The sequence below is a fragment of the Polypterus senegalus genome, chromosome 9 (genome assembly GCF_016835505.1).
Source record: "Polypterus senegalus isolate Bchr_013 chromosome 9, ASM1683550v1, whole genome shotgun sequence".
Classification (NCBI taxonomy): domain Eukaryota; kingdom Metazoa; phylum Chordata; class Cladistia; order Polypteriformes; family Polypteridae; genus Polypterus; species Polypterus senegalus.
In genome coordinates, this window is record NC_053162.1 from 72368668 (window position 1) to 72393344 (window position 24677).

Consider the following 24677-nt stretch of genomic DNA (forward strand, 5'->3'; position numbering starts at 1 on the left):
GTGTGTATTTCACAATTCTATATGCAAGATGTAATATTCCTAACTCCTTACGTTTTGCATTGAACATGCAAAGAAAATTTTTTGCAAATTTTAAGTCCTAAATGCCTATATAAAATTTTGTAAATTTCTGAATAGCGTTGTGCTTGTTGCTAGAATTTCACCAAACACCTAACCAGCTCTTAAAATTCTTGAATGCAAATTGTACACAAAACACACACTCTTTCCAAAAATGCTCAACATGTTTATCCACTAAAAAACATAAGTCCATTATTTTCCATAATATATAAAATATTAAAACATTAAAAAGGAGGAGCAAGTCAGCTATTTTTACTATACTGCCACTACCTCACACAGCTCCAAATTATCACAACAAGCATTTCATCTATTAACATAAACAATTCCATGGGGTTAACCCCAGGTTACTCCTTTTAAAGAGTCAATTTACCTCTATTAAAAACATGTTACAGTTCAGTTTGTTCACTAACTAAGTGATGAACAACACCAGCAGAAAGTTAAACAGTGCAAGTACACTGAGAGAAACATGGAAGTCAAGTATTATAAATTCTTTGTCCCATCTGTACGGAAGAATCTGAAGAAAATTAAGTGCCATGATTAAAACAAACATTCTGTTAAACAGAACAGGAAACTGGGTCAGCTACTTTCTATGTAAACTGAAGGAGGCAGATAAAGTAAATGGGCTCTGGAAAGATAATTTTCTGCTGTTCAGAGTAATAATGAAGCATGTAGAGTACAGATGGCACAGTGATTTCACACAATATGTCTTGTATGCTGTAACTGCTGATGCCCAAAGTTTTCTCCAAATTTCTCCTTACTCTTTAACTTCTTACCTTAGCCAGCACTACCCATTTACTCCTCCCACCCAGGAAATATTTGTTTATCTGCTCAGCATTTTTGGTACCTGTGGCATGGTCTACCCAGGGCCGCCACCACTTCTTTTTCTGCTTGGACGTCTGCTTTCTGTCTGTATCTTGCTCTGTCAAACAGGAGACAGGCTTAATGGTTTAGCTCACAAGCACATTTGGATAGGCAGCCTAAAATGCTTTGTAGCCAAGACTTAGTGGGGTGAGAGCAAACTTACTGACAATGTCCAGTGGGTTTGCTTTAAAGTTAACTACAGGAAGCGCAGAAGGTTGTAAAGAATTTTTTTTTTGCTACTATTGTCACAGCTGCACAGCTCACTAAAAAGCAAGAAATGACAGTAGAAAAAGAACTAGTCATTAAATGCATATCAGTGCATCCACAAGAAGAAAAAGAAAGTCACAGAATAAGAAAAGTTTAACAGTGGCTTTAATGGCAAACACAAGATGCTGAACATTAGAAGATTAGTGAACATGAACATATAATTTACACTGCCTGATGCAACTGTCTCTTTACCACTGAGAGTCGGTATTAGGCTGTGCAAGTGTTTTAGTGCCATGGTTCCCAGATCAATTACTGCAACGTGCAATATCAAGGAGCAGCTCCAGTCCTTGCCTGCATTACTGCATGCTAGACACTCAAGCACACATTCACAGAGACACAGAACCTAGAGACAATGTTACTGGTAAAAAGCATGTAGAATAGAAATCATAAGATAACTAATGTTGAAGAATCGTACTAAATTACCATTGCAATGCCAACAAAAAGGGTAGAATGTCTTTATAACAAATAAAAATAACCCTGGCTACTACACCTGCCTCATTATGATCATTAAAGATAATGTCTGAAGTAAACGTCTGAAATAGGGAAGACATCAGTAACGCACAAGAGGAAAAAATCCTGTAGTATTTTCTGTATATTTTACATTAATACCTTTGATTTTCAGTATTACAAACAGCACTAATTCACTATTAAAATAATTAACTAAGTGTTATAACTTTAGGCTTGCTTTAACAGAAAACGTTCCACTATGCTCACTATAAAAGGCACTATGTATATCTCTGTGTATCTACATAAAATTTGACTATTAAGGAATAAATGGTGTGAAACTGTGGATAAATATTATGATTTGCAACAAATTTAAAAGAGAGTCTGGGTTGTCAAAAAGTATATGGCGTCTTAGCCTGTATGATTTAGTTCAAGAGGATTTCTAAAAATGTACATCGTTAGAATATTTTAAAAAACAACACAAACATAAGACCATTGTCTCTAAGTATATGTTAATGTGGTCATTAATATCACCCTCTAATGTGATGGCTTTATGCTAATATACAATTTCATTATATCATGTTTTATGTTACATCATATCCGATAAGAAATCTTATGTTCATTTTTAGGTGATTTTGGATATTTTTTATTTTATATATATCAAGCTGCTAATCCAAGACCTCATTATAATAATATGCCCATGATACATGTTGCATGTACTTGCAAAAAAACTTGCAATACCTAACAGTAAAAGTAACAAGGAGAAGGCAGATTTATTGTTGGATATTTAAAACACAATCAAATACACACTGTCATTATAGCACATATGAGGGTGATAACATAATGTGTTGATATTAGCTAAGAGACCGGACAAGAAAAAACCACACCACATGTTTAATTCCCACTACTTTTTTCTCGCTATGTGAAACTGAGATTTAGTAGGCCTGCCTATAGTCCACATCTACTAAATGTATCTCTACTACAAATACAGTGTACTGTACATCCTGCAAGTCCCTAAAGGTATTTGACCCACAAAAGCCAATGAAAAATAAAGGCTCTTACTACTGTTTAAGTATTTAGTTTAGAATACAAGTTATTAAAGGTAAATGAAATTAAAATTGTGTTCAGTCTACAAAGGCACGTATGCAAAGTAGAAAAGAGAGACAATATATGGGGCATATTGTCATAATTAATTTCTTTCTAACTTTAGGGATTAGGTGAGCATGGGCATGCTCTAGAAAAACAAACTGATAGTCTAATGTGTTTTCCCCTATTGATAGTGTGCTGCTTTTGTATACATGAAGACTAACCCTAACAAAGTCAGCTTTTAATTTTTGGAGTGATCATCCATTTTCATAATCATTACATTTTAACACTTTATCTTACAGCAATGTTGCATGTGACTGTGTATTTTTTTTTTGGATCTGAGACACAAACAATAAACTTCTCTAAAAACTTGGGATAAAGTAAAACATGTCCTGTGCACAGTGTGCATATCCAGACAGGAGGTCAGAAAGAAAAAAAGTGTTCATAATATTATTTGGTAAACTGCACATCACAGTGCCATAAATAATGTAGCTGTCTCATGGCTGTAAATCTCAGACTCATTGTGGTCTTTTTCCAAGTTCTTCTCATTTCAGCATGGGCTTTCTCCTTGTACACTAGTTTCCTATTACTTTCTAACGACATTACACATCAGGCTGATTAGAGTTTCTAAACTGGCTTTGAATAATTAGATGTGAGTATGTGAGAAAGTGTGTGACTTCTGGTGCCGGCAACGTAAGGATCGAGAAAGAAATGAATGAATGAATTAATGGCAACCTTTAAATTAAGGTCCAGTATACTTGTGTGTACAGTATTTCATTTCTGTGTTTGGTAAAATACTGAATGTCAGTTTAAAAAGTGATGTCAAAATTTTCTCAAGAAGCTCAGTTTTATCATCGTTTTAAAGAATTTCTCATTAAAAACATATGTGAAATCCCAAAATGCATAAAGGAAAAATGTCACATAGTGGAAAATATTTTATGGCAAAGTAAATTTCAGGCCTAAATTAAGTAAGCAAAGGCATATGCCATTCCAAGAAAACTTTGCAAAAACTTAAAAAGCATCGTTACTGCCAAGCTGGCATGCAAAGAATTAGGTAGCAACAAAAGAAATGCACTAGACTAAGCTTTATTCACAATGAAGCTCATACCAGGATGTTCTTCTTTGCTTTCTGAAGAATGGTGGCCCTCCTTATACTTCTGTTGCTTGGCCCAGATTCGTTCCATTCTGTAGGAGAATGACAATAATAAAAATGAAAGCTTCTGTTTTTACAGGAAACTTGGTCTCAAAGGTCTTATGAACGTTTTCAAGTTATCTGGATTTTAAGGTAATTTTGTTTATTCTAATTTTAAGTCTTAAAACACAAAATTAAAATCTTGTTCAACTCCTAGAGAAAAGTAGTATCTTCTTTATATAAGATTACTAATGCAAAATTGCTTTCAGAAGACATAGAAGCATTTATCAACTCTGTATGTCTTTTTCTAATATCTAGAAGTTATGCTCAAGTTCATAAATGGCACTAATCAAATACATCAACTCTATCAACAACTTAAATGGGTTCTGACTTCAAGGGAGGACTGCAACAAGTACTATGATACAAATGGCAGCATGGTGGCTACCAGGAGGTGGTACCAGTGTACAGTATAGGCAGTGGTGGGGGGTGTCAGAGTAATAGACACCTTTTCAACCAGGGGCACTCTAACTTTATCTTAAGCCCTAGTATGTGCTAAATTGAATTGTCAAAGGGAATCCAGCATGTCAACTGAAGCCACAAGCATGTCTATGAATTTCTGAATGTGGCAAATCGCTACATGAATAAATTATAGCATAAGAGTTAGCTTTGATTCATACAATTGGCATCATTACAGAAGTAACTATCTGCTGAGAGTTTGTGATCAAAGTACAGGGTGAGGTGTACTTTAAACAAAGAATACCACTCATCTCTAAGATTGAGGCAGCTGCTGTTATTAACCTTCTACATAAACTATTGCCTTTTTTACATATGGTAATAAAGCAACTAAACATTCATGAATCTTACAATCATCGACACATGTAGATGCAAAATTAATAGCAGTCTCTTAAATTAGCACTTGTCAAGTGAAGGGCAATAAAAAGAGAGATGCAAAGTATTTTCTTATACATGTAGGTGGTGCATTGGATAGGGCTGCTGCCTCATAACCTTACAGATCATGGTAACATTCTGTCCTTATGTCCTTACACGGTTTATGTAGGACCTTTACATTGGTTTTCTCACATATGCAAAAACTGTAAAGATTGAGCTACAACGGACTGTTGTGTGAAAGAATGGGAGTACCCTGAAATTGAATGATGCCCCATGCAGGACTGGTTCCTGTCTTGCACAGTCCCTCTCTGTCCTATACTGACAACGTAGCCCAAGAAAATTGATTTATGGATGAAATGTCTTTGAAAATAATTCTCCCAAAAGAGTCAATACCTTTGATGTTGGATTCATTCTAATTTTTTAGGGTCCTTACCATCACCTATTTGCATTTCTTAGTCAACTGCCAGACTTACTGCCTCTTAAGCTGAGCAATGGACTTGCGCTCTGTCTCTTGGTGGAAATTCATACTCTTTACAATGCTGGCCTTGAACAGTTCAAACCCCCTGTGAGGAATTGGAGACAAATCAGGAAGCTGGATCAGTTACTAATATATACATTGAATATTAACAATTGTTGTATAGGTTTAGTTTTTTACATCATTTGATCTGTACAAACACATATATTGCATATATTAAAATAGTTTATTTTACATAATAATTGTATATAATAACATTATCTAGTATGTGGAATACTTAATGAAATATTGTTAATACATGCTCACTACAGAGTACTTGGCTTGCAAAATGAGTTGGGGTTTACATTTCATCAACATTTCTAACCACACAGTAAAAAAAATGCTGGCAAATACAACAATACTCTAATACATAACATTCATTTTGATTAAATTCACTGGATCACAATCCATGCTTATGAAGATTCCGGACAGCTCTCTCAGACGATTACTGTTCAACAATATACAAAATTGCTGCATGCATCAAAATGAAGCATATTCTTTCTCTCTCTTTATGATGTGGAAATTCCCTATTTCTTTTTTTTTCTCATTCATATTACTGTGATTTGCTCAGATGCACAATACTGTTCAAAGTGGTGCTAGAAATATTATTATTGATAAAATTTACTATAAATGACACCAATTCACACTTACTTAATGCACCTGCTTAAACTTAATTTAGTTTAGAGCATTTGCTCTTTCACTCGAAGGGGCAACAAGGGTATTTGTATTTTATAGCCATTGTAACCCACAATTTATTCTACATAAAGCAGGAAACCTACATTCCATGTACTGTATATATAAATAATGCATGCAGAGAACAACAAAATAATTTTCAAAACATTACAAATGCATGCTAGTAGTCTGAGCATTCTCTAAGTGTCTTTATTCCTTAGTAGGGATGTCAGAAGGCCTGGTACTTTTGGTACCAGTCGATACCAGCATTCCAAAAACAAATGGTACTGTTGTTTAGAATATCAGTTAGCGAATGACATTGTAGACTGCACTCAAGTGTGATTGCACATAGATGAATTGCTCCAGAAAGCACAGAAATACATGAGAAAAATTAACCTAAAAACTATATATATATATATATATATATATATATATATATATACATATATACCGTGTTTCCCCGAAAATAAGACAGGGTCTTATATTCATTTTTGCTCCAAAAGATGCACTAGGGCTTATTTTCAGGGAATATCTTCTATTTATTCACATACAACAATATACATTTATCCAAAAACAGTCATGTCATCTTGTTCTGGAATATTGTCATAACTTTCCACATTCACACACTAAATTTCAGCCTGAATTTCTTGTTACGCTTTTGGGATCCTCCAGGATCGATGCGAGTGCTTCAATGTTTGAAGACTGGTTTGATGTGGTGAAGCAAAATGCCGACATACAAATGTATTCGTGGTGCTTTGATATTCAAGTGTCGCTTATTCCCCAAAGTAATGACACGATACATTTTAAAAGTCTCACATACTGTCTTCTGTGCTTTCTTTTTATTTTTTTATTTTTGCACCTTTACAATACCATCAGAATGTATGGCGGCATATTTGAGCCACAGAGAAAAAGAAAATAAGGACATAATGAACATGTTTATTTTGTGAATAAAGTGGAAATGTCAGCTTTAAATTCGGAATGTCCTCTTTAATCCCATAGTTTACTTATTCATTAAAGCAGACCGTTGTAAACGTCATTGGAAAACCGAACCAGTTGTTAAATCGCTACGTGCTTCTGGGGCGTCCTCCTTTATTGACAGCAGCGGCAAGCAACATCGCCACACAGAACACATTAAATTTATAATATTCCAGCTCTCTGCACATTTAGAATTCTTAGATTCATACTTGATATCACTTTCATGATGAAATGCATTAAAATAAGTATGTTACATTATACATATAAATTGTTAACTTTGTTTAAAAAATGAATACTGCTAATAGTTACACATATGGGGTGGCACGGTGGCAGAGTGGCAGCACTGCTGTCTTGCAGGGACTCACGTCCCTTGTGCAAGTGCTGGTGATACAGTAAAGAAGAGAAAAACCATCAGCTTTGAAAATAAGGTAGAAATAATAAAAAGGTCAGATAGAGGTGAAACTCCATCATTCATTGGCAGAGCCCTTGGTTACAGTCGGTCAACAATAGCATTTATTACAATAATGTACCTGTTCCGACTTACATAAAAATTCAACTTAAGTACAAACCTACAGTCCCTATCTAGTACGTAACCCGGGGACTGTCTTATGTGTATATAAATAATGGATTGCACTGGTCGAAATGAAAAACAGCAGAAGTCATGTCTGGAATTGCTTTGTCTTCAAGGAAGGGGAATTTCTGTGTCTGGCTGTGGGAACTGTTCTTCTAATTATTAAAAGAAAAAAAAAAGCGAAACACACACCCAGCCTTTTGTTATTGCCACGTTTATCCCATTGTGAAGTTAGTTCAGAAATAGCTTCATGCGTGCTTTATGAGTATAACAATGCAACAATTAGATACAACTTTTAACTTTCTTTCTCTTTAATCCATGATTGAGACCTTTGACATTCCAGCTCACAATGTTCACTGTTTGGTCATAAAAACATTGCTTCTGAATTTTTGTTGCCATTTTGTAGTCTTACGTTAAGGAAGTACATGTTACATATGATAGCTTTTACATAGATTTCACGTTATTGCTAGGTGTTATGTCTATGAAGCCTACTGTTATGTTAGCGTTTACAGTTATTGAGCTAGAAAGGATAAATAGGAAATACAAATGCTCCCACCAACCATTTTGCCTCTGAGTGAAGCAGACCATACTTCACAAAGTCCCAGTCCTCTGATATGCCAAGAAACAAAGCACGTCCAGAATAAAATGAACCCCCCAGCAGTGGTGTAGAATATGTTAAAATGGAAATATCTTTTGAAAGTACAGTCCAAATACAAGAAACCTAGGCAATTATGTTAAACAGTTCCCGATACAATAAACCAAGGATATGAAGTGGGGGGAAAAAAACACACACACACACACACACACACACACACTGTAAATAACTAGTTATTTTGTGGTTGTCAAAATATACATATATTCAATGGAAGAAATTTCAATAAAATATATGAAGTTTAACCAAAAAACAAAACAAAAAGGAAAACTGAGCTTCAAAAAATCTACTTTCAATTTGGCAGGGTACAAGCTGGTGTATCTGATTTCAGCTCTGCTGAGTCGCTGTAGAATGCAGTGTGTTTAGAAGCTGTTGCAGGGGAGAAATCTGGGAAAATACGAATGCAGTTATTTTCAAATATAATCTCGTCTTTCCGTCTGAGAAAGGACAAAGTTTTCTTTAGCTTGTGGTTTGTTGAAACGAGCAATCAGATTTCTCGGTTTTGAAGCACTCACTTTTGCGCTTTTCAGGGATACCTTCGATCTGATGTTGTTCCTTCTGTATCTGTTTTCCAGTGCAGCCAGTTTGTCATTGAATACTTTGCATTCTGATTTTGCAGCTGTTCATTTTTCATCAGTGGTGAATGTCGATTGTTCAACTATTTTAACGTAAGTTGTAAACGTTTGCGTAACATTTTTAAGCTGAGCAGCAAGTACTCTAATTTTACTCTCTAACTTATTCATATTTTCCTGTATTTCTTCATCAATTTTGTTGTAGAATTTCTGTAAAGGCTGTATTAAACTTAGTACTCAATCATTTTTGCAGGGGCCTCGTATATAGCAGTGTGCGTAGAATTCACACTAAAATATGATGTATGAACAAAAATGGAAATGTGCATACACACAAAAAAATCCTGATGCATAAAACTGTGCATATACCAAATTTCACACATTTCCCCTTTATAAATCCCAATGAATGTGAAATTAAACGCACATGTAGGCGCCTTTAGCACTACCCCGACTCCTATCAGAATTTTGCATATTTGAATATGCAAATCAATATAAACAGCTGCTTCCATTTAGTGTTCTGTTAAAAGACAATGTCAAAAGTATATGGGGAAAAAAGAATAATTTCAGTGAATGTGAAGTGGTGGCATAGAAAATCACACTATTTGTTGGCTTAAGCGGTGGTATAAGCAACAAAAGGAAGTGATGGAATGATACAACGTGGAGGAGACACTCAAAAGTTCAAGTTCAGAAAGTTGCACGGTGCACGAAATAAAAAAGAAGGGGTCAGATATCAAAGTCACTGTGAAAAGGTGAGTCGCAACCCATCTGTTTATTCTGTTTCAGACAATAAAACAAAAGCTGCCCCCCATGCCATGTATGCGATGATGGTGCTGCTGTGCCCAGCACATCTTTTGGCTCTGGCTGCACACACCATTTGGCTGTGTGTTAACTGTCACTGTTCTGGCGTAACAAAATGCAATAGTGGATTCTGTAAGAGATGTGGCTAATCAACTAAGGAATAAAAGGACTGTAATATGTAATACTGACCACAAATTAAATTAATTTTGGAGAATTTGTTGAATGCTGTCCGATTTGGCTGATCATTTGGTGGGTCTGGTTCATCACACTAAATCTCTTCAGGAACAGGCAAGCCACAATTGTGTGCCACACTATGCAGTACGTTACATGCTTACACAATGCAACACACTTTCTGTGTACATAGCAGCACACTAATAGAGTGGAAATGCTTCCTATTTACATAAGCAAATTAATTTTCTGAAGGTGCTTTATAGTGTAGCGTTGACACCGAGTGCCACAACAGATTAATTCTCTGCTCTTCACATGGCTCTTTGAAGTGACTTGCTATCCTTAAAATGAGTGCCTGCCTTTTGCTACACTAGTTGGAAAAATCACCTGTGACTATGCAAAGTAGCTTTTTTATAGGCTCTCCTGCTATAGATAATGTAATGCCAGCTCATTCTTTTGGTGATTCATCCCTGGCTGATGTAACTTGGCAAGTGTCGCTAAAACAGCAACTGCTCTGATTACACTTGGATTAAAGTTGCTGCAAATTGCACTTTTATGTTTGCCAGTTCAACCATTGTGTAAGGAAACCTTATATATCTGGATGACAATTGGATAATACCATCCTATACAGCTGGCATGCCGTGACTCAATGATGTTTGTGAAATACCCAATTGGTCAGCAAGTTTATGTTGAAAAGTTCCTGTGGCTAAAAGTCCAAGGGTGGACAGAACTTGTAAAGAAGCAGGTTGAGCACAATTTCTGAAAGTCAGCCTTTGTAAAGCCAGCGCCAGTTCAGCACACTGCTTCAAGAGGATAGCTCTTAGAATCGAAATCAACATACAAGTTGGACATCCTCATCTATAAATACAAATTCTGTTCTAATTCTTCCATTTGTGATGTCTTCTAACAATGATAAAGCAGCTATGGCAGTTGGAATAGTTTGACCATTCCATGCACCATTATATTGTTACAGAATTTTTACAATCAAGTGATCTAAATTTGCAAACAATACGTAATTAATTTTGGTGCATTTGATAAATCCTGCATCACTGATGCAAATCTGAAAAAAGGGAGACCACATAAAAACAGTAGTACTGCTTTGACACTGGGTGCTGCCAGTTTGCAAAACCGAGCAGAAAAGTGCGTACATGCAAGGTGGGGGGCTGCTGTTGAAAATGTGTGTGTAAAAAAAAAAAAGAGGGTAAAATAACACTACTGCTAAAAGCTCAGCTTTACAGGTCCATCTCGCCCAAAAGACCAATTTCGATCCCCATGTATAGCACATATTATAATTAAAGCCCTACACTGTAATTTGATATTTCTGAATGACAATACTAGTTTTATTTAAGGCTGTCAAATTAGACAAAATATAAAGTTTGAACATTCAGATTAAAATCAATATATTTAATATTTTCAAATGCATTCAAACTTAGGTTAAGGATTCTGGGTGCTGCATGTACCTTTGAATGTGCTTTATTATACTTTATTACAGTAATAGCTGACAGCAAAAATAAACACAAACAGTAAAAATAAAAAAAATAAATCTAGTAGCACTTAGGCAACTGTTATTTAAATATAACAGTTATCAAAATCTGCATTCCTTTAAAAGGGAAGCATCAGCACTACTGCTGTGTTTTCAGATCTAGTTCTGAAGACTGGGTGTCAAAGTCTTAAATTGCTCATCCTGTTGGACAGAAGAACACTATCTTTCAGTCACTCAACTGTACTGTGCACTCACAAAGAGTGCTTTCCCCTGGAATCCACTCCAACCTTGCTTCCCATTCCTCAGAGCTGTCTTTGCAGCAGAAGCCATGTCACAATAAGTTTTTACCGCAGGGTTCCAGCTCAGTGCTACAAACTACACCAACATAACGTTGTCATTAGTGCCTCGTGCTTTGCAGAAGCACCATTAATAAAAATATGTTAAAATATTAATGATAATATACCCAAGTGTGGTACCATCAAGTGTGGCTCATAAGGATTTAAGCTTCTTTTGATGGCTCATTTTATGGCTCTCTGTCCTGACAAAGATCAGAAGGAATACAGGTCATTTAGTAAGACCATGTCAGGGTAAGAATAGCAAGGGATGTAAAATTGCATGGCAAGTGACAGAAAATTTGAAGGGTAGGTTTATATCGTGGCATTCAGAATAAAATGTCAGTAGGCACCTGTGGACTCATCCGGAAAAGCAAGATCATCAAAGTGTCAAGTCAGGGGGCGTACAATCTGTTCATTGTTTTTCTCCTTTACAAATGAAGAAATATTTTAATAGAGGTACTCTCAATATTTTTAATTAAACTAATTGTTTTAGGCATTAAGTGTCAAACCAGCAGCCACATAATACAGAGACTAATTCTGGGACATCACACAAGAGAGGTGTTTAAAAAAACTTCTCCGAATATACCTGTATATTAAAGTACAGGGCAGTGGGATGTAAAAAAAAAAAAAAAAAAAAACATCTGTGTGGGGTATGGCAGCAAAGTTTTCTAATGAAGATAACAAGCTCATCATTCAAAACTCCGAAAAGGTTGACAATGGATTTGAAGTGCAAAAACAAATTAGTAAAATGATGCAGCTTGGTATAGCATGTCTGGAGTAACTTGATGCTAAAATTAGTGTGCGTAAAACAACCAACTGTGCTGTTAAAACTGAATGTCAGTTTTGTGCCTTCAGATAACATCTTTTTCAAATAAAATTACAATCAAACAGCATCATTTGATCTGACAGCCCTAGTTTGCTTAAATGATAGTTGGGTAACTACTTGATTGACATAACAATATAGCTGCTGTTCCTAGTGTGGCATAGTGGTTAAGGCTTTGGGCTTCAAACCCTGATGTTCTGTGTTGTAATCCTACTATTGACACTGTAGGACCAGAACCCAGTCACATCACCTGTCTGTGCTCTAAATGGTAAAACAAAAGAAATGCAACCAGTTGTATCTCACATGTTGTAGGTCACCTTGGATAAAGATATCATCCAAACATGTAAATGTATTAACATTTATATATTTTGTATTCAATTACAGAAAAAGGAACAATATTGTTTTAATAATGGATATACTTTTAATAAAAAGCAGTTAATGGGGTTTCTGTTATTGCTGTGGTATCAAATAGGTACGGAGTATCATGAAATTTCATTGGTACTGAATACTAAAATTCTTGCATCATGACCTCCCCCTTCTTTAGGTACTTCAGTTTTCCTCATGTATCCCAAATATATGTGTGTTGGTTTAACTAATGATTTTAAATTAGCCCCGGACCAGTCAGTATGTGTGTGATTCAGAGAAAGAGATTCAGTGTCACACAATGGACCGAAGCCGTGTCTATGGTTATGTCTAGTCTTTTGTATAAACCTCCAAGGATAGTCCTTGAATTGGACTACATTGGTATAATAATAGATGGAATCAATCTGATACATGTTATAAAGAATTCTATTAATTAGCACCAAACACAGTATGACTGGAACCCCACACTCAACAAAAGATTCTCGAACATCTATTCAGCTAGCCAAATATATCAGCATGTAAGGTGGAACAATCAGGAAATGTGTCACTGTTCAAAGTATTCACTTTTTTCTAAGATGGAAAAAGCAGTTCTATTCTACTTCTGAGACATTTACTCTTGATTTTAGTTACATTTCAATTAATGATTACACGTACACATCCCATGAAACATCATAGTTCATAATTCTGTTCATGAATAATAACTAACAGTTCCTTACTAGCTTTAAAATAATGTGAAAAACCATATCCTCTATTCATAAACTATGGAGTTGAATCATGCAAACCCCTTTAATATTTTAACTATCCTAGAAATTAGATTTTACTAAAGAATGTCTACCTTGGGTTTCAATTACATAAAAATCATATAAAATGTCTATGAAATTATTAAGCTTTTGCTTTTTCAGTTAACAATGAAAATAATAGGGTATACTTGTCCTGACCTTGAGGCCTGACGTGTAGAGGCCTTCTGATCTGCAGTGACATGAAGGAAGTAGTAGCTGTGAAACACCCTCCTCTGAAGTAAGAGAAAGAAGAAACAAATACTGTCCCAGATGATTCCAGCTTCTTCCACAGGCAGAATGCAGTCCCTATTATCATCTCGTAGCTCTTTGGCTGAAATGTACAAGTAAAACAGATACAATTTGTCAAACTGAGTGTAAAGTCAAAATTTTTGAAGAAATACCATTCACCTACAGTATCTTTCACTCATCTAGTGAATAGCAGAAACATTTTAAAAAGACCCTTGCATATAATATTTCAAAATATCACTAGGCTGGGTGTTAACTATTCAAAATATTTAATTATTATAATAACATGTTACAGCAGTGTTAGCTTGTTTCTTGTCTGTCTTTAAATAATAAATTCAGATATTTAGAAGGGCAAGTGTATAGTCATGAAAGTAAGCAGAAAAAGCGTATATTGCATCTTGCGCGAAATGTCTCTTTAGACCAAGAAATACATCTCTGAGGAGTTTAAAGCAGCACATCATCCTTCTTAAAAATGACTTCAAATAGGTACTTGTTATGTTGGGTTATCTTGTAGGCTGTCTAGTACGCATCTTGGCTCTTCCTATATATAAACCACTTTCCCAAAAGAATGTACAGTATGAAATTGCTAATTAATGTATTTTCTCACATTTAGGGCAGCTAAAGTGACATAAGGAACCAAGCACTTACAAAGAATTTACAGCTCCATCATAAATAAATTATATGAACTTGTCTGTATCACAGATAACAGGAGGATAATAATATGTTTAATAATAGCTGCAAAAGCCATGAAACACGGGGATTATACAAATAATGTTATGAATAAAAAAATATTTAAATACACAAAGATTACTCCGTACTATTCCCAAAGAGAATATCACAAGAAATACACAACAAAAATAGTGGAGGTAAATGTGTTAAATCATGGCAATGGGGAGAATGTAAAAAAAAAAAAAAATACATAATATAACCAAAGGAAAAACTGCAGTGTCAGATCATACTCACGGTTGTAATATCCTTTGACCGTACACACCAAGCTGAATAGTTGAATAACCCAACAAAAGCCACTCTGCATCTGCTCCACAAATACACAGGAAAGCAGCTAGGAAATAAGGGATAGTTAAATCAAGGATAAAGTAAACATTGGAAATTTGATGTACAGCAAAAGTTATTAAGTAAAATGAAGCAACCCAATATACAGTTAGGTCCATAAATATTTAGACAGAGACAACTTTTTTCTCATTTTGGTTCTGTACATTACCACAATGAATTTTAAATGAAACAACTCAGATACAGTTGAAGTGTAGACTTTCAGTTTTAATTCACTGGGTTGAACAAAAAGATTGCATAAAAATGTGAGGCAACTAAAGCATTTTTTAACACAATTGCTTAAAAGTAATTGGACAAATTAAATAACTGGAAATAAAATGTTCATTTCTAATACTTGGTTGAAAACCCTTTGCTGGCAATGACAGCCTGAAGTCTTGAACTCATGGACATCACCAGATGCTGGGTTTCCTCATTTTTAATGCTCAGCCAGGCCTTTACTGCAGCGGCTTTCAGTTGCTGTTTGTTTGTGGGTCTTTCTGTGCGATGTTTAGTCTTCAACAAGTGAAATGCATGCTCAATTGGGTTAAGATCAGGTGACTGACTTGGCCATTCAAGAATTTTCCACTTCTCTGCTTTGATAAACTCCTGGGTTGCTTTGGCTGTATGTTTTGGGTCATTGTCCATCTGTATCATGAAATGCCACCCAATCAATTTGACTGCATTTAGCTGGATTTGAGCAGACAGTATGTCTCTGAACACCTCAGAATTCATTCGGCTGCTTCTGTCCTGTGTCACATCATCAATAAACACTAGTGTCCCAGTGCCACTGGCAGCCATGCACGCCAAGCCATCACACTGCCTCCACTGTGTTTTACAGATGATGAGGTATGCTTTGGATAATGAGCTGTTCCAAGCCTTCTCCATACCTTTTTCTTCCCATCATTCTGGTAGAGGTTGATCTTGGTTTCATCTGTCCAAAGAATGTTTTTCCAGAACTGTGCTGGCTTTTTTAGATGTTCTTTAGCAAAGTCCAATCTAGCCTTTCTATTCTTGAGGCTTATGAGTGGCTTGCACCTTGCAGTGCACCCTCTGTATTTACTTTCATGCAGTCTTCTCTTTATGGTAGACTTGGATATTGATACGCCTACCCCCTGGAGAGTGTTGTTCACTTGGTTGGCTGTTGTGAAGGGGTTTCTCTTCACCATGGAAATGATTCTGCGATCATCCACCACTGTTGTCTTCCGTGGACGTCCAGGTCTTTTTGCGTTGCTGAGTTCACCAGTGCTTGCTTTCTTTCTCAGGATGTACCAAACTGTAGATTTTGCCACTCGTAATATTGTAGCAATTTCTCGGATGGGTTTTTTCTGTTTTTGCAGCTTAAGGATGGCTTCTTTCACCTGCATGGAGAGCTCCTTTGACCGCATGTTGTCTGTTCACAGCAAAATCTTCCACATGCAAGCACCACACCTCAAATCAACTCCAGGCCTTTTATCTGCTTAATTGATAATGACATAACGACGGACTTGCCCACACCTGCCCATGAAATAGCCTTTGAGTCAATTGTCCAATTACTTTTGAGCCCTGAAATGAAGGGATTGTGTTAAAAAATGCTTTAGTTGCCTCACATTTTTATGCAATCTTTTGTTCAACCCACTGAATCAAAGCTGCAAGTCTGCACTGCAGCTGCATCTGAGTTGTTTCATTTTAAATTCATTGTGGTAATGTACAGAACCAAAATTAGAAAAAAGTTGTCTCTGTCCAAATATTTATGGACCTAACTGTACTTCAGTGTCTCTTCCTGTCTAAAAGCCCCTTGGAACAACACTATACTTACAGACAGCATGTTTTTGGAGATAATGACAGCTACATTGTACATGATGAGACAGTCCCAGAGCCTCAGTCTTGCTTTGGCTGATTTCAGGAGAAGGTTGTTTCCAAACAAAAGAAAGTAAAAGCAGGCCATAAGGTAGCCTAATCCAAAGACACTGATTCGAGTTGAACCAGTAACAAATACCACAGCCAGCACGAACCAGAAAAGGTGACGAAAAACTACTACTTTCATCATGTCCAAGTAACACCTTGAAGATAAAATTGAGGAGACAAAAAAAAACTATGAATAAAATTTTTAACTCAAGGTTATGGCCAAAGATTTATAACAGCCTTAAGAGTGTAGTGTGTTTGTACTGTGTATATATATATATATATATATATATATATATATATATATATATATATATATATATATATATATATATATATATACAGTGGAACCTTTGTTTACGAGTAACTTGGTTTACGAGTGTTTTGCAAGACGAGCAAAAATTTTTAATAAATTTTGACTTGATAAACGAGCGATGTCTTGCAATATGAGTAGTATGGATACACTTTGTCTGCTGAGCGTCATGTGATCACAACTGAGCTGATGGTTCTTCTCTCTCTCTCTCCTTATCTCGCTCGCCCAGCGTGTCTCTCTCTCTCTCTCCTTATCTCGCTTGCCCAGTGCGCTTGCCCAGTGCGTCTCTCTCTCTCCTTATCTCGCTTGCCCAGTGCGTGTCTCTCTCTCCTTATCTCGCTCGCCCAGCATGTCTCTCTCTCTCTCCTTATCTCACTCGCCCAGCGCGTCTCTCTCTCTCTCTCTGGCAATCGTCTCCTATTCTCCGTCTGAGTCTGTGTGCCTCACTCATATAGTCAACATCCGTACAAGCGTATACTGTTTACTACAGCATTGTGACTGTGTGTGTGCGCTGTGAAGTGCGAGTCCCCATCTTGCTCCCCAAAACACGAAGCTGAGTCTCAGCACTTTAACACCAGCTTTATTCAACTTGAAACAGCAACAGCGCTGTTATTTATTGTAGCGGAATCTTTCTAATGTTCCTTGTATGACCCATTGACGACAGGCGCTTATAGCATGTCTGCGATCTTTTTGGATGCGCTTACACGGCGAACTGCTACAGCGCTGGGAGACTGCGACTGCTTTGGGACGCTCTTCCACGTGTTGTCCCGTTGGGTGGAATCCCACATGAGTTTAGAAACTCACACCAGCCATGATTCTTTTTAAAGGTAACGTGCAGGTTAATTAGTATTATGTATTTTACTTTATATTTTGTATTAATCATTTTTATATGAATAGTTTTGGGTTGTGGAACGAATCATCTGAGTTTCCATTATTTCTTATGGGGAAATTCGTTTTGATATACGAGTGCTTTGGATTGCGAGCACGTTTCCGGAATAAATTATGCTCGCAAACCGAGGTTCCACTGTGTGTATACATAAAGGTCAAACCATTCAAACATTCTACACTAACAGATGGGCCTGCTAACTTGGATTAATAACTAGGAATTCTCTGTCATGAGCTCAGTTCCATCTAGCAGACAAGTTGAATCACTAAGAAACTGGATTCAAGTTCACAAAATGAAGATCCAGGTAAGTCAACACGACTTACTTATTACCTGCTCTCTATTTATAAGAATACTTAAATCTTTAAATTGTGCTTCTATGGAACCAATTTAGAACATACTAATAAAGAGAGAACTGCCTACTGCTCCATTACAGGATAACTTTGCATTTGAGTCCTCACCTAGTTTCATAGTATTTAAGTCTAGGAAATCATTAGGTGTCTCAACCTATATAAATCTTTACATTGATAATGTGTTTGCATATTCTGATCTACTCTGTTGTAAATACTGAATTCCCACAACACAATTATATTATTATCACTATTATTATTATATTCAGGCAACAGTAAGAAAGAGACTTATTTTAATATTCCAATGGAATTACCGTATCTAAAATAAAGCTGGGATTGGACCCTAATTGTGAATAATGCCAGGTAGCCCTGGAATTACTAGGGCATATGTTAAGTTCAAAACTAAAATCCTTTTGGGGAAATTCTTATACATCAGATACGGTAGCATTTGCAATCATCACAATCCTCTTATACCGGTGCTTGGAGTTTTCTTAGACAGGACTAGACAAAATAGTAATAGTGATTTCACACACTATGCTTTTAGCACATCAATTAATCCTTCTTAAATAGAACTCCCTCCACAACTAAACAGCAAAATAACCAACAAAAACTATAAAAAAATTATTTGTTTGGAACTATGCGGAGGTAAATATTTGACAAAAATGTATTAATGTTATTCATATGCTATTGTTTTAATTAATATGAAGTTGCATAACACAGTGGGCCTCTTTTTATTACCAAATAGCCCTTTGCTTTGGGTGAGGGTGTGTTTTAATGTGGTTTAAGATTGCAGATGGCGATATATTAGGCTGAGCAGTTTTCTTATTGGACTGACTTGTGTTTGATTGTCACTTTATAACACTTCTTTTGTAATGCATATTTCAGAACATAAGTAAGCTGAAATATAAATAAGTAAGTAAAATAAAATAAATGTGCTCCTCATTTAAAAACCCCATCAAAATAAGTATGTGCCACATAAAAGGTTGATTTACAAAGCAGCCTAAGAATAATATAGATAATTATGGATCAGATTTTATTAACTATTAGGTTATTTAACAGTGTGCCCTCTTACTACCTTAAAAAGCTGTGGTGACAAAGAGTGCATAATGTTTTTAAAATGAAAAGATGACCTGCAGTTGATAAAATTAGGTACAGGGTTGACAGTCCTGCCCCTCATAGGATTGGGCTCATCACAGTTCTCTCCAGCCAGCTGAATCCACTCCTGTGTCTTCTCATCCTCAAAAACCTTCCACTGCTGTGATGCGCAAATTAAGAGGAGGAAGTCATCTAAAAAGTAAACATGCATTATAAAGAATTCATAGACGCTACTGGTCATCATGATAGAGTATGCCTTTTTATTTGGAAAATTTACAGAAAACAGGAAGTTACATTGGTTTTAGAATAAACATTCAGATAGATATTACCATCATAAACGATGTTATTCAGCAAGGTATTAATATTATCTCACAGCCCTGGCTGACAAACAAAAAATGATAAATGAATGATCATAATAATAATTAAAAAAATTAAATCTGATATTCACAAAATCACCACCCACATAGGTGGAAAGGAACATTTTCTTGATATATTTGAATTTCAGTTATTCAGACTAAAATACTTTGTATTATCAAGCTCAAATAACCCATATTACTATGCTATAACACCCCTCTGATGGGACACACAATCTACAGCACATCCACTCTATTATTTATTTTCTTTAGCACCATAATACAAATTTGTATTCAGTCTTTAAAACACCGGAAGACTAAAACATTATCACCTGACCTTTGCTCCTATAAGTTTAGCACACTGAGATACACAATGTCACATTAAATGGTCAGAGTGTGAATTCATCAAAACTTACAGATGAGGTTCTTGGAGTTGGGCTGCATAAAGAAGTCAGGTAGATAAAACCACTTAATCAGAGCTGAGTTGAAAGTAATTGCATTGTTCCATCTCCAGGGGTAATCTGAAAAATGTACCCATTTTATTAGATAGCAGTTCTTCAAAACTGTGGAAATATGAGCTGAACACAGTTGCACAATAACTCAAAGAAACTAGGACCCCAAGAGCTATTAGATATATAAGTCTCACTTGCCACTCCGTTTTTGTTACCCTCCAATTGCTGATTTTAATTAAAAATTATTATTCTTAATATCTTGTAGTAGTTAATGTTAAAAAGACAGCAATCATATAGAGGCCATACTTTTCAGGTAATATTACCTCTGTGTGCAGAGAACAACATTTTCCTGTGTTTTACAAACAGACACACCACAACAAGCATAAGTTGTAGTTAGAGGAACAAACACAATTCCCAGAAAGAGTGATTTGGAAATAAATACAAAAAATTGAGACAAGAAAAATTTGGATGTAATTCAAGCATTTATTTTAAAAGTGGATGTAATATAGGTTTTCATGGCATGTTCCTATTCGTCCTTGAATTTTCTTAAATAGCTGTGCTGCAACTCTATACTTCTGCTCTAAAATTCTATTAAGAAATCATGACTAATAATATTTTTTGTTATCTTTCTTCTTCTTCATGAAAGACCCTCTACTACCGCCACAGGTAACACCTTAAAACGCTGGTAACCAGGCATGAATCTTTTCCTCTTTCCTCCAGCTCACACTTGATGGAACTTGCATATTCTTTTTACCTCAACATATTGTCTTCTGCTGCTGTTATTGATATTAATTGAACATTGTTGCCCAAATGTGAACTGATGTCTCTTCTACAGACAACTATAAACTATTCACCAAAAAAGTGTCATACTTTGGAATCACTCACATTGCTTCATTACACAAGATCAAGAAAACAGATGAACCTGAATAATTTTGGTGTTTCATTAAGATAGAAAATAAAAATCAAATATAAACTAACTTAAATTGGAATCACAATGTTCTTCACACAACTCAGAATGCAAAGTACATAGCCAACACAAATTTGACCTAAGGAAAAGACAAAATGCAAAATGGCCCATTGTGGAAGGAGCAAGCCACAAGAGAAGAGCACAAAACTAAAAGACTGCATATTTACAATGTTTAAACAGACATGGCAGACCCAACAATGTATGTAAATGCAAGAATAAACAGTCAGCTAGATGAAGATGCTGATACACATCTGAGAAAAAGTAATCTTCTGATTTAAGTGCAGCTGTATTGAAATGATGGCACACATATTAAATCACATACAATCATAATAGTGGGACAGCAAATTATAATATCACCCAATGGTGTCTCATTTAGGTCAAGTTACAAGTTCCATCAGTCCTTCCTGCTTCAAAATAGTAGTACATTCTTGGATGTGTATCAGCATCTTCATTATACAAAGCACTAGGAAAGAAAGCCAAGTATTTATTAATCGGGCCTGCCATGTCTGTGAAAATGTTGTAAAGAGATCGCCTTTCAAAGTTGTGCTCTTCACTTGTGGCTTGCTTCATCTAGAATGTGGCATCCTGCATGTTATGCTTTCCTCACATCAAATCAATGCTCACTGTGTACTCTGTATATATACAGCTTTACTGCTATATCAGACACTTGGTAGACTTTGTGCAAAACTGCATCATTGTTATAAGTAAGGGCAGAATATAACCACTGATAAACAGTTAATTCCAATAAAATGTTGCAGATATGTCTGCAATCAAATTTAGGAAAGTTGCTGATGTAAATAACTAAAATAGATACTAAAAGTTACTCCCTACTTGGAGAAAGATCACATTTAATAACTAGGGAAATAATATAAACAAGTGAGTAAAATGAAATGAACATAATTTAAACTGTTATACAATGCAAATTTCTTTTAACACCCAGGAAAAATAATTATTTGTAAAGGTGGTTATCTGGCCAGTAAGTAATTATTTGTTTATGAAAATACTACATAACATTAAAATAAAGATCCCTGGGATTGGCTGGTCCCCTCTCTAGGGATTGTTCCTGCCTTGAGCCCTATACTTGCTGGGTTAGGCTTCAGCTCCCCCACGATACTGTTCAGGATTAAATACAGGTTGAAAGAGGTACAGCAATAAGGATAAATACATATTTCTGCAGTAAGAGTAGCAGAATGTCTTGTACTTTTAAAACAAGACAGCATTTTGTGTGGCTTCCCCTATAGCGAAAAAACTACAGCTTTTCACATTGACACACAACTGTATGATTTATTTAAGTAGTCATGATCCAAATTTTTCCAACTTTCTCACAGAAATTGCCTTAACTCTTCTTTTGAACTTAGTTTCTTTTTTGGTTTCCTTTACCAAGTGATCCAGTATAGTTTCAATAATATTGAGGTCAGGTCTCTAAGGTAGACACCGCAATATTGTTATTACTTTACCTGCAAGCATCCACTACAAATAGATATTAATTTTGTTTCAGGATGCCAAAACATTAAGTGTCTGCCAACACCAAAGCTAAAAGATGATAAATCAAAAGCTATTTCTATTTTCTCAGCAATCACAATTTCACCAAGTTTGAAAATACAAGAGCCACTACTGTGCTTCAGAGGTGGTCACAGTCAGGCATCTATGTATTCCATGCCAAATCCTCTTTTAAATACATTTTCACTATTTTGGGCTTATTGCTCCATAAAACTTCCTGCCACTGATTAACACTCAATGTTCTATTGACTTTTTCATACTGCAGTTGCTTTTGCTTGTTGCCTTTTCACCAGAACAGTTTTATTGTTACAACATATCCTACAGGATTGTATTGTTGAGGATTTCTTTGCATGGTCAAAATATGTACTGTGGTGCTAATGATTCTGTCAGATACTAAGCAAAGACTTTAATGGATTTTCTTGTGTTCCTTAAGAAAGTGATCATGAAGTAATGCTCCTCATATCAGTTTCTTCAAATTGCTTTATGACAGTAACAAAAACATATCTCTGGTATGGTGTGTTATTGCTCTCTTAGCTATTTCCAATCTCTCCTTGAGTAATTATAGTTATCATACACTTTTTCAATTGCACCACTAGCACATGTAGTTTATTAAGCACTACTCAATTCATTTTAATCAGGTGTGTGGTTGGTGGAATTTAAAAAATATGGATTTTTGCTTTGAGGAGAGTTTTGGGAACCAAACATGTTTTAGCCATCTCACAAATTATTAATATGTTTAGATAAATGCAAAAAAAAACCCCTGCTTATTTTAATGATATAAGAGTATTTTTACAAGCAAATAAACATTTACTTTTCCAGATAACCAGCCTTAAAAGATATTTTCTTTGATGGCCTTAAACTTTTACACAGTAGTATATGTTCCATCAGTAGCCATAATAGAAATCTACTTAGCAAAATCAGCTGGAACAAGCATCTACAATACTTGGTGCCTCCCATACAATTAGCTTGAGACTCATTAAAATTAATGGATTTTGTTAAAACCATTGGTACAACCCACTAGTAGCATCTCCAAAACATTTTCAATGAGAACACTTGTAATGAATGCCTTTTCAAACATTTTGCGCCAGGCACGATTTTTTTTCCACTACAGACTGATTAAACAGAGATTAAGCAGCAACTGAAATAAACAGAAATGGCAAGAGAATGTGTGTGTCTAAACAATATTTAATTACTATCTTTGCTGTGTATCAAGAGTTGAGAAACCTCACCTATGCAGAGAGCTGGTGGGATGCCCAGGCAGAGAACATACTGGAAAAGCAGGAACAGTACTAGGAAGAGGCAGTACTTGGGCCAGATCTTTGCAATGGCAGCCCGCCTTCTCCTTGTCAGAATTACTACTAGCCAACAGCCATGAAAAATTACCAGGAAATTCATTCTCTGACCAATTACATTTACGGTCAAAAGGAAACAGATCTAAGGGATAAATAAAGAGAACGAGAACATGTATTGATGTCAAAAGCGCTACCACAGGAATTCAACTGTTGGATTACATTGACAATTTGCATTTGAAAAGCAGTACAATGGAATCAAGTATAATAATGAAAGAGGAGAAGAATAATTAAGATTAATAAATTGTGCCATCTTCTGTAGTGACACTTTTTGCTCTTGACAAAAGATACAGTACTGATGAAATAGGAATTTACTAACAGATTAATATGCATTACTCAGTAAGAAAGGGTTGTACCTCAAGGCCAAATTTGTAGAAACAATAGTTTACAAAGTACTTGACACAGCACAGGACTCCGTAGTCTAGGTTCTCTCGTGATGCTTCTGGGAACACTGCTTCAGTGGCCGCTGGTGAGGTCTGATGCTGCCGATAGTAGTGAGACTGATGTCTGTACACAGTGGCTTCAAATACAAGTAGCATAAGCACCAAAAGGTGGTTCTATATGTAGAAAGAAGAGGGTTTAGTCTAAAGCAACTATAGCACTTATCTCATAAAATTAATCACACTAACCATAGTTTTATTAAAAGAAAAAAAATACATCAGTACTGATTATTGGTTGAGATCAATACACAATTGATATTGAAACAGAACCTACCAAATTACCATTTAGCGTATTATTTATTAAAAAAAAAAAAAAACACAGACAAAAGCACTCTGGTAGCTATTG

At 35.7% G+C, this 24677-nt stretch overlaps 1 protein-coding gene across 6 annotated transcripts in view; it reads right to left on the reverse strand.

The window, feature by feature from the left end:
- The window catches only part of piezo1 (piezo-type mechanosensitive ion channel component 1), a 376673-nt gene that overhangs the window by 61050 nt on the left and 290946 nt on the right, over positions 1–24677 (reverse strand). For 5 of the 6 annotated variants that reach the window (XM_039763263.1, XM_039763264.1, XM_039763259.1 and 2 more), the window contains exons 22-31: positions 24248–24448; positions 23772–23976; positions 20040–20144; positions 19306–19462; positions 16544–16787; positions 14665–14761; positions 13615–13786; positions 5227–5316; positions 3842–3918; positions 920–994 (exon numbers count right to left, since the gene is read on the reverse strand). In XM_039763263.1, coding sequence (XP_039619197.1) covers positions 920–994; positions 3842–3918; positions 5227–5316; positions 13615–13786; positions 14665–14761; positions 16544–16787; positions 19306–19462; positions 20040–20144; positions 23772–23976; positions 24248–24448 — 1423 coding nt within the window. The remainder of the gene's footprint in view (positions 1–919; positions 995–3841; positions 3919–5226; positions 5317–13614; positions 13787–14664; positions 14762–16543; positions 16788–19305; positions 19463–20039; positions 20145–23771; positions 23977–24247; positions 24449–24677) is intronic. The other variant, XM_039763265.1, reaches the window with a different exon arrangement.